This window comes from Bison bison, unplaced genomic scaffold (assembly GCF_000754665.1).
Source record: "Bison bison bison isolate TAMUID 2011002044 unplaced genomic scaffold, Bison_UMD1.0 scf7180017864478, whole genome shotgun sequence".
NCBI classification, from domain to species: Eukaryota; Metazoa; Chordata; class Mammalia; order Artiodactyla; family Bovidae; genus Bison; species Bison bison.
The window spans coordinates 49299-62214 of record NW_011495038.1 but is presented as its reverse complement, the minus strand read 5'-3'; the positions used below and the strand labels follow the sequence as shown (position 1 = coordinate 62214).

The 12916-nt window shown below is 42.3% G+C and overlaps 1 protein-coding gene across 1 annotated transcript in view; it reads right to left on the bottom strand.

Moving 5' to 3' along the window:
* The window catches only part of PIWIL4 (piwi-like RNA-mediated gene silencing 4), a gene marked incomplete at its 5' end in the record, with an annotated part of 58995 nt that overhangs the window by 24483 nt on the left and 21596 nt on the right, over positions 1-12916 (bottom strand). Inside the window, 5 exons of the mRNA XM_010862131.1 lie at positions 1503-1614; positions 2353-2470; positions 3732-3855; positions 9227-9338; positions 11187-11384. Coding sequence (XP_010860433.1) covers positions 1503-1614; positions 2353-2470; positions 3732-3855; positions 9227-9338; positions 11187-11384 — 664 coding nt within the window. The remainder of the gene's footprint in view (positions 1-1502; positions 1615-2352; positions 2471-3731; positions 3856-9226; positions 9339-11186; positions 11385-12916) is intronic.

The window sequence follows — 12916 nt, the reverse complement described above, 5'->3', positions numbered from 1 at the left end:
AGATGGTAACAATAACCCGGTGTACGAGACAGCAAAAGAGACACTGATGTAGGAACAGTCTTATGGACTCTGTGGGAGAGGGAGAGGGTGGGAAGATTTGGGAGAATGACATTGAAACATGTAAAATATCATGTAAGAAACGAGTTGCCAGTCCAGGTTCGATGCACGATACTGGATGCTTGGGGCTGGTGCACTGGGACGACCCAGAGGGATGGTATGGGGAGGGAGGAGGGAGGAGGGTTCAGGATGGGGAACACATGTATACCTGTGGCGGATTCATTTTGATATTTGGCAAAACTAATACAATTATGTAAAGTTTAAAAATAAAATAAAATTTAAAAGATAAATAAATAAAAATGAAATGTAACTCACTTTAAAAACGGGCAAAACAGAAGGGCAAAGTAGAGAATGTACAATTTTTGCATAAAATTGGTTCATTTTTTTTTCCAGTGGAAACCCCAGAGAGGCAATGATTTGTCTCTCCAGGTTTCTGAATGCCTCTCTGCCTAACTGCTATGGCTAGGTGAGCTCTGGGAGAATTTCTTCATGTTTATGCCAACTGAGCAGCATTCTATTTTGGGGAAGAGAAAGAACTCTGGTATCAGGAAACACAGTCTACTGGAATTAACCTCCACCAGTTAAAACATTTTCAGGTACCACAAATTTTTTAAGCGATGTAAGAGTACAACACCACCCAATAATAGGTTACATGTTTTGATTGCAATGGCGTGAAGTACCATTTTGTAACGCATCTTTTATTTATTTATATTTGGCTGCACTGGGTCATCGCTGCTGTGTGCGGATATTCTCTTGTGGTGGCAAGCGGGGTCTACTCTTCATCGCAGTGCAGGGCTTCTCATTGAGGCAGCTTCTCTTGTTGCAGAGAACTGGCTCTACAGCACGTGGGCTTCAGTAATTGTAGTATGTGGCCTTAGCTGCTTCATAGCATGTGGAATCTCCCTGGACCAGCGATCGAACCTGTGTCCCCTGCCTTGGCAGGTGGATTCTTAACCAAAGGACAACCAGAGAAGTCTTCTAATGCATCTGTAAATGTGACACCATATCACACTAACCTAAATCTGCTGGGTGCCACTAAATCCTTGTACACTAAGATTAAAAAGGAAAACAGAGGATCCTTGGGGTTCAGGACAAAGGGAGGGTGGCGAAATATACTGTGCTAAGTCAGTTCAGTTGTGTCCAATGCTTTGCGACCCTATGGACTGTAGCCCGCCAGGCTCTTCTGTCCATGGGATTCTCCAGGTAAGAATACTGGAGGGGGTTTCCATGCCCTCGTCCAGGGGATCTTCCCAGCCCAGGGATGGAACCCACATCTCTTAACATCTCCTGCATTGGCAGGTGGGTTCTTTACTACTAGTACCACCTGGGAAGGGGCCACAGAGAAAGCAAATGAACATTATATTATAATCCTACTCTGACTTATGATCAAACTGACATACATTCAAGAAAATACTTTTAAATGAAAATAAAATTACAGAACTTACTGTGTGGTCTTGCATTATTATTTTTTCTGCAGGTGCAACGCGGCCAGTCAGAGACATCTGGCATCCAAAATGCAGCCCCCAGGTCTCCAGCTCAAAACGAGCATCCTTGTTTCTGTTACAGAGTTGAGTCTTAAGTCATTAAAAATGCTTACTATCTAAAAATTGGAATCATTAGAGATAAAATTATGTTAATTATTCAGAGACTGATTTTTCAGGGTTCCTGACACCATTTTTTCTCTGCTCCAAGGAATTATAGGAGGACTGCACCCATGGGGGACTCCAAGGGATGGAAAGGCTCCCAGTGGGGCCCTCTGGTAAACAGAATGGGCCACTGAGCCAAGCGTCTGCATGTGTACTCAGTCACTTCAGTCATGTCCGACTCTTTGTGACTCTATTGACTATAGCCTGCCAGGCTCCTCTGTCCATAGGATTCTCCAGGCAAGAATACTGGGTTGCCATGCCCTCCTCCAGGGGATCTTCCCGACCCAGGGATTGAACCTGAGTCTCCTGCATCTCCTGCATTGCAGGTGGATTCTTTACTACTGACTCACTGAAGCAGCCCCTGAGCCAAATAGGTCAGGCTTCAAATACAAATTCTGACACAGAATAACATGGACCTTGAGCAAACTCTGAAATCTTTTAAAGCCATGGTTTCCTGATTGACAAAATGTAGGACTAACTTAGCTATTTCATAGGGGTAATGAAAAGGTTAAATATGGCAATCCACAGACAGTGCCACCACACTGCCTGGCACATGCTAGGTGCTCAGTATAGGTGAGATATTATTCTTGATAACAAACATCAATAAAGAGACTTTGTGGAGCATCTGGATGTGGAGATGTTCCCATACCTCTGGAAGTCATCCGCAAGCCTGGCCAGGTGCTGCTGCCTTACCAAAGGATCGAGACGAGTTTCTTTAGCCACAGCCTTCATCAGCTGGAAATCAGAAGTCGCCTGGCCAGGCATCCCTATCCATTGTGAATGAAAACAAAGTGAAACATGAACAGTCCTCAATGTAATCCAGCCCATCTTAGGCACAGAGTAATAAAACTCTGAACTTAAACTGAATCAGATTCACCATCTGACAGCAATGCAAGCCTTTTCATTTAAAATGTTTTCTAGTAGTCACATTTAAAAAGAGCCAGAAAGAAACAGATGCAATTATTCAAACAGTAACTCAGAATATCCAAAATATTATCATTTAAACACATATCCAATATAAAAAGTGAGTTAATGAGATAGTTTCTCTTTTCTTTCACACTGCATCTTAGACGTCTATTCTATATCTTTACACTTACAGCACTGCTCCATCCAATCCCTCAGGTGCACTAGTCATGCGTCAAATGCTCAGTGACCAGTCTGGCTAGAGACCACCAAGAGGACTACACAGATGTGAAATGCCAGAGTATCACTAAGAACGTTCATCCCTCTCTGCAAAGATGGTATCCTTATTAACTTCTCTAATTGCAGAATAAACACATGCACATCAAACTCATTCGAGCATCATAAGTGTAAAATATAGAAAGTCCTCCCGTCTTAGTCTCACCCTGGTAATCAGATGAACATGATTAAAAGAATCTTACATAGTCTTTTTTTTTTTTTTTTTTTGATTCTAGTGTAGAGTGAAGATTACCTTCTGGAGCTCATGCAAAAAGAAAACAAAGAGTATTTTGGCACCTCTCAAAGAATACACCGGAAGAAAATTAAATCACACGATTTCCTAGCCTGCATGTGTGCTAATTCGCTTTAGTCATGTTCAACTCTTTGCGACCCCAGGGACTGAAGCCTTCCAGGCTCCTCTGTCCCCGAGACTCTGCAAGCATGAACACTGGAGTGGGCTGCTATGCCTTCCTCCAGAGGATCTTCCTAACCCGGGGACTGAACTTGGGTGTCTTACATCTGCACTGGCAACACCTAGCCTAGTGAAGTTCAAAAACAGGGGGAAAATATCTTGGTTTTAGTAAAACATCTGGCAACCAATTTAACGTCAAAGTAACAAATGCAATACACGAGATAAGGGAAGTAAGATAACCTTCACGGTGCTGACCAATTTCCAAAGGGCACTCTACCCTCCCACTTCTTCTGTGATCAAGTAGATTACCTAAGACTCATCCTCCCTGGGCTAAATTAGAGCTCTGGCACTCATCTAACTTAAGGAGGTTTTGCCCACTGCAAAGTGTCATGAGTCTGTGATCAAGAACTTGAGAGAGAATAAAGTACAAACATTACCTGTTAGAAAGCAGAGCTCAGGAATCAGATGGGCCATCTGAGCTTCAGAGTTGTCATTTTTCTTGTTTTTCAACAGACTAACAAGAACTGGCTGGTTCAGGTCAGATAAGGTAATATCATATTGCTACAGAATGCAAGATTAATGAGGGAAAAGTTAATATGGAAACACTATACAATGAGCACCCTTGCTTAAAAGCAACAAATGAATGGATAAGAAACTCTCTTCAACAGAAGGGGAAAAAAAGTCCCTACTAATCCCCACAGTAACCTACTCATTTCTACTTCCTTCCTGGGACCTATCTCTTGCATCTCAGGGGCAGCTTCATGATTTTAATTATTACCTCTTATAATTCAATACCATTATTTTTCCCCCAAACATTTTCTTGCTCTCTTCTGAGTTTCATCCAGAGCCGTAAGCTGGATGAAATCCATAGAACCATGACCCCAGCTGCAGCACTACCAGTGGAGACTGAGGCCGACTGGCCCATGTGCCCTGGCACCTGTGTGCATTAGGACAATATCACACACAAGTTGGACGCAATGGTCATACTGAGTCAACCTCAGACTTCCCCAAAGAGCACAACTGTCCTTACTTTCCAAGACAGTATGATGTTACAGCGAAGTAGTTTTGAACTCTGACAAATGTAAATCTGGTCCACAGATAGTCTATCTACTTGGACCATGACACTGGGGAAGGGGCTTACCTTTCCTCCTCTATGAAACGAGGACAACAAGAGCCCAGAGGCATCCCATGTAAACCACTAGCACGGTGTCTGGTTTATAATAAGTCCTCGGCAATCATTAGCTCCTTCCCCACACCCTTTCCCTTCATAAACTTGAATTTCCACATTCTCACCTTGCCATGAGTTCATTTACCTTCCAAAGGCAAAGTTTCCATTAACACCAGTATAGCTTACTCAACACTGATGACAGAACAGGAATTATAATTTACAAAATGCCTGGGGACCACGTGATGCTGACATCAATAATTATAATGCAGGAAGCCAGCAGTGAGGGCTTCTGTCTTCAATAAAGACTTTAAGTCATTAAAATAAAAACCAATTTAGGAAACAGCAATTTAAAGTGGTGATTACAACAATGCTATGGCTGAAAAGCGTGGAGAAGCATTGGTAGAAAGAGTTTTTATACACGACCTCGTTCATTCATATCTTGTGCTTGCTATATTCCAGGGACTGAAGGGAATACAAATAAAAAAGAGGCACAGTCCCTGCCTTTACCCATAACTACATTATCTACAAAGCAAGGTAGACCAGAAGCACAAATAATACATGTACGCTAAGCATTTATTTTTATCCTCATTTAGTCTTTTTTTTTAATGAATGAATACTGTGTTTTTTTAAATTAAACTATAATTGATTTACAAGGTCCTGTTGTTGTACAGCAAAGTGATGGAGTTTTAGTTAGATATTCTTTCCAGATTCTTTTGCCTTATAGGTTATTTAGTATAGTTTTTTAATACTAAATATAAAAATATTTAGTATACTTCCCTGTGCTATACAGTAGGTCCTTGTTGGATACCTACTACATATATATTAATAGTAGTAGCGTATATGTTAATCCCAAGCTCCTGTTTTATCCCCCACTTCTCCTTTCATAACCATAAGTTTGTTTTCTATGTTTGTGAGTCTATTTCTCTTTGGTAAATAAGACCCTTTCCTCACTTACTCTTAACAACAGAGTGTGATTGTTGTGTGCTCTGTTGTGTCTGACTCTGCAACTCTGTGGACTTCACCTGCCAGGCTCCTCTGTCCATGGGATTATCCAGGCAAGAATACCTGAGTGGGTTGCCATGCCCTCTCCAGAGGATCTTCCTGACCCAGGGATCAAGCCTGCGACTCCTGCATTGGCAGGCAGATTTTTTTTACCACTTAGCCATCTGGGAAGCTCTTAACAACGGGATTGTGAGTCAAATATTATTATCATCTTCTTCACTGATGAGGAAACATCATTAGAAATTAAATAACTTCCCAAGGTCCTGTAACTGAAAATTAGCACAACCAGGATTTATCACTTAAGACTTGGGAGCCTCTGCTTGTTACACCACTCGGGGCTGGTTCCCTCACAAGGAATAGGGAGCAAGGTAGTGAAAATAATTTATGGCTGGTAAATTAAGGAAGGCTTCACGAAGGAGGCAGAATCCAAGACAGCACCTTGAAGAAAATGCAGGAGTATTATAAGTTCTGGGAACAGCTCAAGCAAAACTGGGATATATTCCAAGAAGAGGGTATTCTACTATTTACCTAGAGCATGGTCAAGAATTCTACCCACTAAGCTGTGTAATCAGGTGAACTTTATTGTCTCCCAATTTTCTTAGCATTTGGCAACAGTTTTTATGATAAGATAAAATAGAGAAATATAAAGGTCAATATCAAGATGTCTTCCAGTAAAGTTACCCGGATATAAAATCAATACACAGACATCACTTGCATTCCTATACACTGACAATGAAAAACCAGAAAGAGACATTAAGGAAACAATCCCATTCACCACTGCAACAACAGCAACAACAAAAATACCCATGAATAAACCGACCTCAGGAGACAAAAAAACCCACAGAAAACTATAAGACACTGATGAAAGAGTCAAAGGCAACACAAACAGATGGAGAGATATACTATACTCTTGGATTAGAAGAATCAGTATTGTGCAAATGACCATACAACCCAAGGTAATCTATAGGTTCAATGCAATCCCTATGAAACTACCGATGGCATTTTTCACAGAACTAGAACAAAAAATTTCACAGTTTGTATGGAAACACAAAAGACCCCAAATAGTCAAAGCAATCTTGAGAAAGAAAAATGGAACTGGAGGAATCAACCTTTCCGACTTAACACTATATGCAAAGCTCCAGTCATCAAGACAGTATGGTACTGGCACAGAAACAGAAATACAGACCAGTGAAACAAGGTAGAAAACCCAGAGATAAACCTATGCACCTATGGGCATCTTATCTTTGACAAAGGAGGCAAGAATATATCATGGAGAAAAGACAGCCTCTTCAATCAGTGGTGCTGGGAAAGCTGGAAAGCTACATGTAAAAGAATGTAACTAACTTCCTAACACCGTATACAAAAATAAAATGGATTAAGGACTTAACTGTAAAGCCAGAAAACTCTTGCAGGAAAATATAGGCAGTACACTCTTTGACATACATCACAGCAAGATCCTCTTTGACCCACCTCCTAGAGCAATGGAAATAAAAACAAACAAATAGGACCTAATTAAACTTAAAAACCTTTGAACAGCAAGGAAAACAATAAACAAGGTTAAAAGACAACCCTCAGAATGGGAGAAATAATTGCAAATGATACAACTGACAAAGGAGTAATCTCCAAAATATATAAGCAGCTCATACAGCTCTATATCAAGAAAACAAACAGCCCAATCAAAAATGAGCAGAAGACCTAAACAGACATTTCTCCAAAGAATACATACAGATGGCAAATAAACACATAAAACGATACTCAACATCACTAATTATTAGAGAAATGCAAATCAAAACTACAATGAGGTTATCACCTCACACCAGTCAGAATAGTCATCAAATAATCTACAAACAAATGCTGGCAAAAACCAACACAAAAAAAATTAAAACACAAAAAATAATAGAAAAAAAGAAAAAATCAAAACATGGCTGAAGTGAAAAAAAGGATGTCTTCTACTTTGAGAGTAGACTATATAGTAATTTATCATTCCTTTCCTGGGACAAAGAGGAAAGCATTCTAGAAACTGGTACCATTTTCTTTCTTTTTCTCCCTAATTACAATAGATATGCAGGGAATCACAACTCATTACAAAGAAAGTGAGTGGGATTTTTATCATGATTCCCTTTTCAGAATGTCACAGGTCCTCAAACACATCAAAGAAAAATGAATTTAACCATGCAGGAAAAACCCCAAACATTTAACAAACTCTGTGTTTAATAAACACTAATGGAGAGCATTTTTTGCACAAAATGCTTTGCCAAATGCCAAAAGCTATATGTGTTCTGTAAGGACAACTCAATGAGGCGGAGAGGGCGAATAAGAAGGATACAAAATGATTTCCTGAGACACAGAATTCCCAAGGAGAGACAGGCATGGGAAAGACAATGAATTCAGTTTGAATTTTGTTCGTTTGAGATGCCTGCAGGATATTCATGCAAATGCAGCCTGAAAATGGAGAGGAGGATGTAATTTAGGAAGAAGGGCAAGACAAAAATACTATATTGGAAGCAATCTCAGAATATGAAGAAAAGATCCTCTGCAAAGGGGCCGTGGTGAGTTATAGCATTTCATGTTTGGGAGAAGTGAAGGAGGGAAATGTTGAAAGAGGCTGATAAAGAACCACCTGAAACCACATAAAACAATACTCAAAACTCAAACTCAAACGATACTGAAACCCAGGGTGGGGAACCACCAGGGATGTGCCGTGGGGCCAAGGAAGAGGAGTTCAGCTCACCAGGAGCAGTTTCTAGCATCCAGAGCCACCAAAAGCCCTTTAGAATAAGGTCAGTAGCTGACTTTGACCTTGGAGACCTAGTTCCATAGCAGCAGAACTGGATACCAGATTGCTGAGGCTTCCTGAAGAAGAATGGAAGAGGTGCTTGGAGCTAGTTTAGAGGACCTTTTAAAGAAATTAGCTAAGGAGGAAAAGGAGATCATTTTTCTTGAAAGTGTAGAAAGATCAACACATTTGCTTTCTCTTTTTGTTTGTAAAACAGTGGTGAGATTTTGGAGACAGAAATATGACTGAATATGCAATAAAGAGAAGGCACCTCTGAAAGGAACTGAAGTTGGACAGTGGGGATGGGGAAATTCTCATCACTGTGAATCCAGCTCCCAGAGTCAACACGAGATTTCATCAATAAGTGTTTGAGCATCTACTAGATGCTAGCCCTGGGTGTCCAGAAATCAAGAGTTCAAAGTTGAAGAGGGAGAGTCAGACCATTCATATCCTGCCTGTGATAACTGCAAGAAGTTAAGTACAGAGAGGGGACCTGGAGGAGAAAGTCCTAGGGCTCCCTTGACTGCTAGGGGAATTTCCCTGGCAGTCCAGTGGTTAAGACTTCACCTGCCAAAGCAGGGAGTGCAGGTTGGATCCCTGGTCAGGGAGGTAAGATCCCACATGCTTCAGAACCAAAAACTCAAAACACAGAACAGAAGCGACAGTGTAACGAATTCAATAAAGACTTTAAAAATGGTCCACATAAAAAAATCTGATTAAAAAAAAGAGTTGACTGCTGAGCTGAGTCCTGAAGGGTGTTCAGTAATTGGCTGACTGTGAATGGTGTCAAGGACGAGGAAGTGGGGTGTGAGAAAATGCATAGGGGAGTGATTGACTTGAGGAACTATGAACCGTGAGCACAGTAGAACCTTCCAAGGAAACAGGAGGGTACAGATGCGGCTCAAGAGGTGGGCAGGAGTCAGACCATAGCCCTTCCCCAAGCTAGGCAGGAGGGAGATGAGGCTGAAAGGAGAAACAAGAGCTACCTGCTTGTAGTAATCCACGTAGGTGATCTCAGCGCCGTCCCGCTTCCGGAAGGTGTGTGTAGGCTTCACCGACCAGTCAATGTCATCAATTCGATAGGTTTTATTATTGTATCTGGCAAATGCAAGAAATCTTTTAAGTTCCTCTCTGAAATCCTACAAGGTAAGTGGCTAGTTCACTACACCTTAATTCAAAGTATTATCCTACAGAATTTCAGATATTATGAAAGATAATAACTCAAGAATAGTCACTTAAAAAAAAAAGATAGCTCTTATCTGAGAAGAGCATTGATGAACTCTTCTGTCCATGAGAGGACCCCATATTCCAACAAAACCAAAGGAATAATTGCTGGCCCACCATCTGCTTTTCTCACTGAGAGACACTGTCTATGTGTGTATGTGTGTGCACACGTGTGTATGTGTGTGTGTGCACACGTGTATGTGTGTGCGTGCACTCAGTCCTGACTCTTTGTGACCCCATGAACTGCAGCCCGCCAGGCTCCTCTGTCCATGGGATTTTCCAGGCAAGAATACTGGAGTGGGTTGCCATTTTCTTCTACAGGGGATCTTCTCAACCCAGGGACCAAACTGGCATCTCCTGTATCTCTTACGTTGGCAGGCAGGTTTTTTTTACCAGCTGAGCCACTGAGGCATGCCCGGGAGATACTGTAGCTTCAGGTAAATCATGCTTAAATGTTCAAAGGCTGAAGTATGACTCCAAACCTTCCTGTCAGCTTCTGTTTTCAGCTCAGAATTTTTGAACTCCCAGCTAGTTTTTCTCATTAAAAAAAAAAAACAAAAAACAAAACATCCTAGGGAGGCTGATGAACCATGCCATTCTGGCAGCCTGCCTCATCTTCTATCTAAGGCTGGCCCTGAGCAAAACTGCAAAGCAGGTCAGCTAAGATCTTTCTAAGCTCTTTCTCCCCTTCACCAGGTACCATGTGGCCTGGAACACTCTCTCATGCCAACCCAGCTGTGGGACAGAAACCTCCTTGTCACTTTTCTCCTGGGCTCTCGGTACCTTGTAAGCTGTCTTGGAAATAGTGTGGTAAGCTAATTCATGGAGCTCATGACAAGAGGATAAAGGGGCAGAGTGGAATTCAGTGCCACCTCTCTGCTCTACAACCCAGAAAAACAACTTCAAGTGGAAATTCCAACCTAGACTAGGAGAAGGCGAGCGGGTCTTCTGTAAAAAGTGTCCATGGACTGGCAGCAGCATACAGTGGGCTTTTGTTCCTCAGGAAGTCACCTAACTGTCCACGTTTCATTCGGTTCAGTATGCACTGAGGGCAAATTATACAGACACAGCGAGAGGCTTGAAAGTCCTCAGCCATAAGGACCTCGTAACTTTATAGTGAAGATGAGACGCGGACCTGATGCTCTGTCTTGTTGCTACTGAACCAAAGTTGGGTCGGCTTGCCCAGCACAGTAAAGCCAATCTGCTGACAGCAGGCTGTGGTGAAGGAAAGTGCATCAGACACTGCTATGTGGGTACTTCAGAGACGAGCTAAGGCAGAGGATATGGGGCAGGGGTCTGCCCGGGAAGGCCCCACTGTGATGTAATAAAATGAAATAAAAGGGCCCTAAAGAGGTGACGATAAGCACTGGGCTTCCAGAACAGCATAGAGCAGAGAAATGAATAACTCCAACTGAGTGGACCTTCGAGTGGACTTTGTGTGAGCAGAAATCTAAAAGGCAGAAATAGAGGTGGGGGAACCAGGCAGAGGGGCTGGAGCAGCAAAGTGCAGACCACTGGGGGTGAGGGGAGGGTAAGGAAGGACCAGGAGAGACGGCGGGGGCCCAGCACACCCCTCCGGGGAGCCTCAGCTCTAGACAACTGACAGCAGGGAGCAGACTCATCAGATCTGGGCTCCGGCCAGCGCCCAGAGCTCTTCCCCTTCCTACGTGGCATACATAATGCATTCTCTAGAGGAAAGTCTATTTAAAGGCAGGATTTTACCTTGTCAGGACAATGAGCCCAACCAGCTGTTTCTCACACGTCTGGGTAAAGCAGGACTCGCTAGTTTTGCGGCAGAGATCCGTCATGAACTCCAGAACTGTCTCGTTCCGGAGTATTTTGTAACTCACATTAGCACTCAACAGGAGTTTGGTTTCAAAGTGTGATACAGAAATGGCAAACCCAGGCCAAAGAGACAATCTTCAAAAAATAAAAAATTTTTAAATAAATATTTTAAATGTTATATCAGGATAACAATAAATATTTTAAAATGGTGACTTTATATTCTAATTCTCTCAATTTTATGAAACAATTTTTCTTTAAATCTGATTTCTTTCAGCAGCTGACTTAATGCTGCAGCTATTTCCAGCTGGAGTGTCTTTAAACATATGAAGTGAAGTGAAGTGAAGTGAAGTGAAAGTCACTCAGTCGTGTCTGACTCTTTGCAACCCCATGTGGAATTCTCCAGGCCAGAATACTGGAGTGGGTAGCTTATCCCTTCTCCAAGGGATCTTCCCAACCCAGGGATCAAACCCAGGCCTCCCGCATTGCAGGCGGATTCTTAACCGGCTGAGACACAAGGGAAGCAAATAAGGGGAAAATTTAAACATATATTAGAATAAAATACATTTCTTTAGAGCTTCGTTTCTTAACCTTGGCACTACTGACATTTTGACTGGATAATTCTTTGCTAGGGGCTGTTCTGTGCACTGCAGAGTGTGTGAGTATGTGTGTGTGTGTGTGTGTGTGTGTGTGGTGTGGTGTGCTCAGTCATGTCCGACTCTTTGTTACTCCATGGACTCTAGCTGACCAGGCTCCTCTATCCATGGGATTCTCCAGGCAAGAATACTAGAGTGAGTTGCCATTTCCTCCCCTACAGGATCTTCCTAACCTAGGATTCCTGGGTTTGATCCAAACCTGCATCTCTTTCATCTCCTACTTCACAGGCAGATTCTTTACCACTGAGCCACAGGGTAAGCCTGGGCATTGCAGAATGTGTAGCATACCCCTGGCCTCTACCCACTAGATGCCAGCCGCAACTCCCATGCTGTGACAACCAAAAATATCTCCAGACATTTTCAAATGTCCCCTGAGGAGCAAAATTGCCCATGGCTGAGAGCATAGCTGTTAAGACTGAAGTGTTTATGGAGGGATCTGTCCCAGCATGCAAACATCTAGGTTCAAAAAAGCACACTAACTCAATGGCGAAGACAGTGACGAGACTTCACAATGAGACAGAAATAATCTAAGTGATGTCACATATGGACACACAAGAGAAACTGCAGCAGTGGCTACATCTCCTTTCCACATTTATGAATATCATAGTCTGAAGTCTTGAATAAGAAAAAGTTACAGGAGCTGTCAAGAAAGAACAATTGTTTTTTTTTAATCATTTCAGTTGATATTTTTGTGGACTTCATTGACTGTGATACTAATGCAAGAGTACTGGAGTGAATAACCATTCTCTTCTCCAGGGGATATTCCCAACCCAGGGATCAAACCCCAGTCTCCTGCATTGCAGGCAGATTCTTTACCATCTGAACCACCAGGGAAGCCCCAAATATCAGCTTCAGGACCAGCATATGCACTAGCACTGAGAGAGGCTGGGAACTGGGGCCTTTTGCCACAATACTGATACCTGGACAAACATCTCCTCCAGCAACAAAATACAGCAAAACTATCAAGGACTAAAAGTAACTGGGGCATGCACAGTTGAGGCAAATTATGGACAA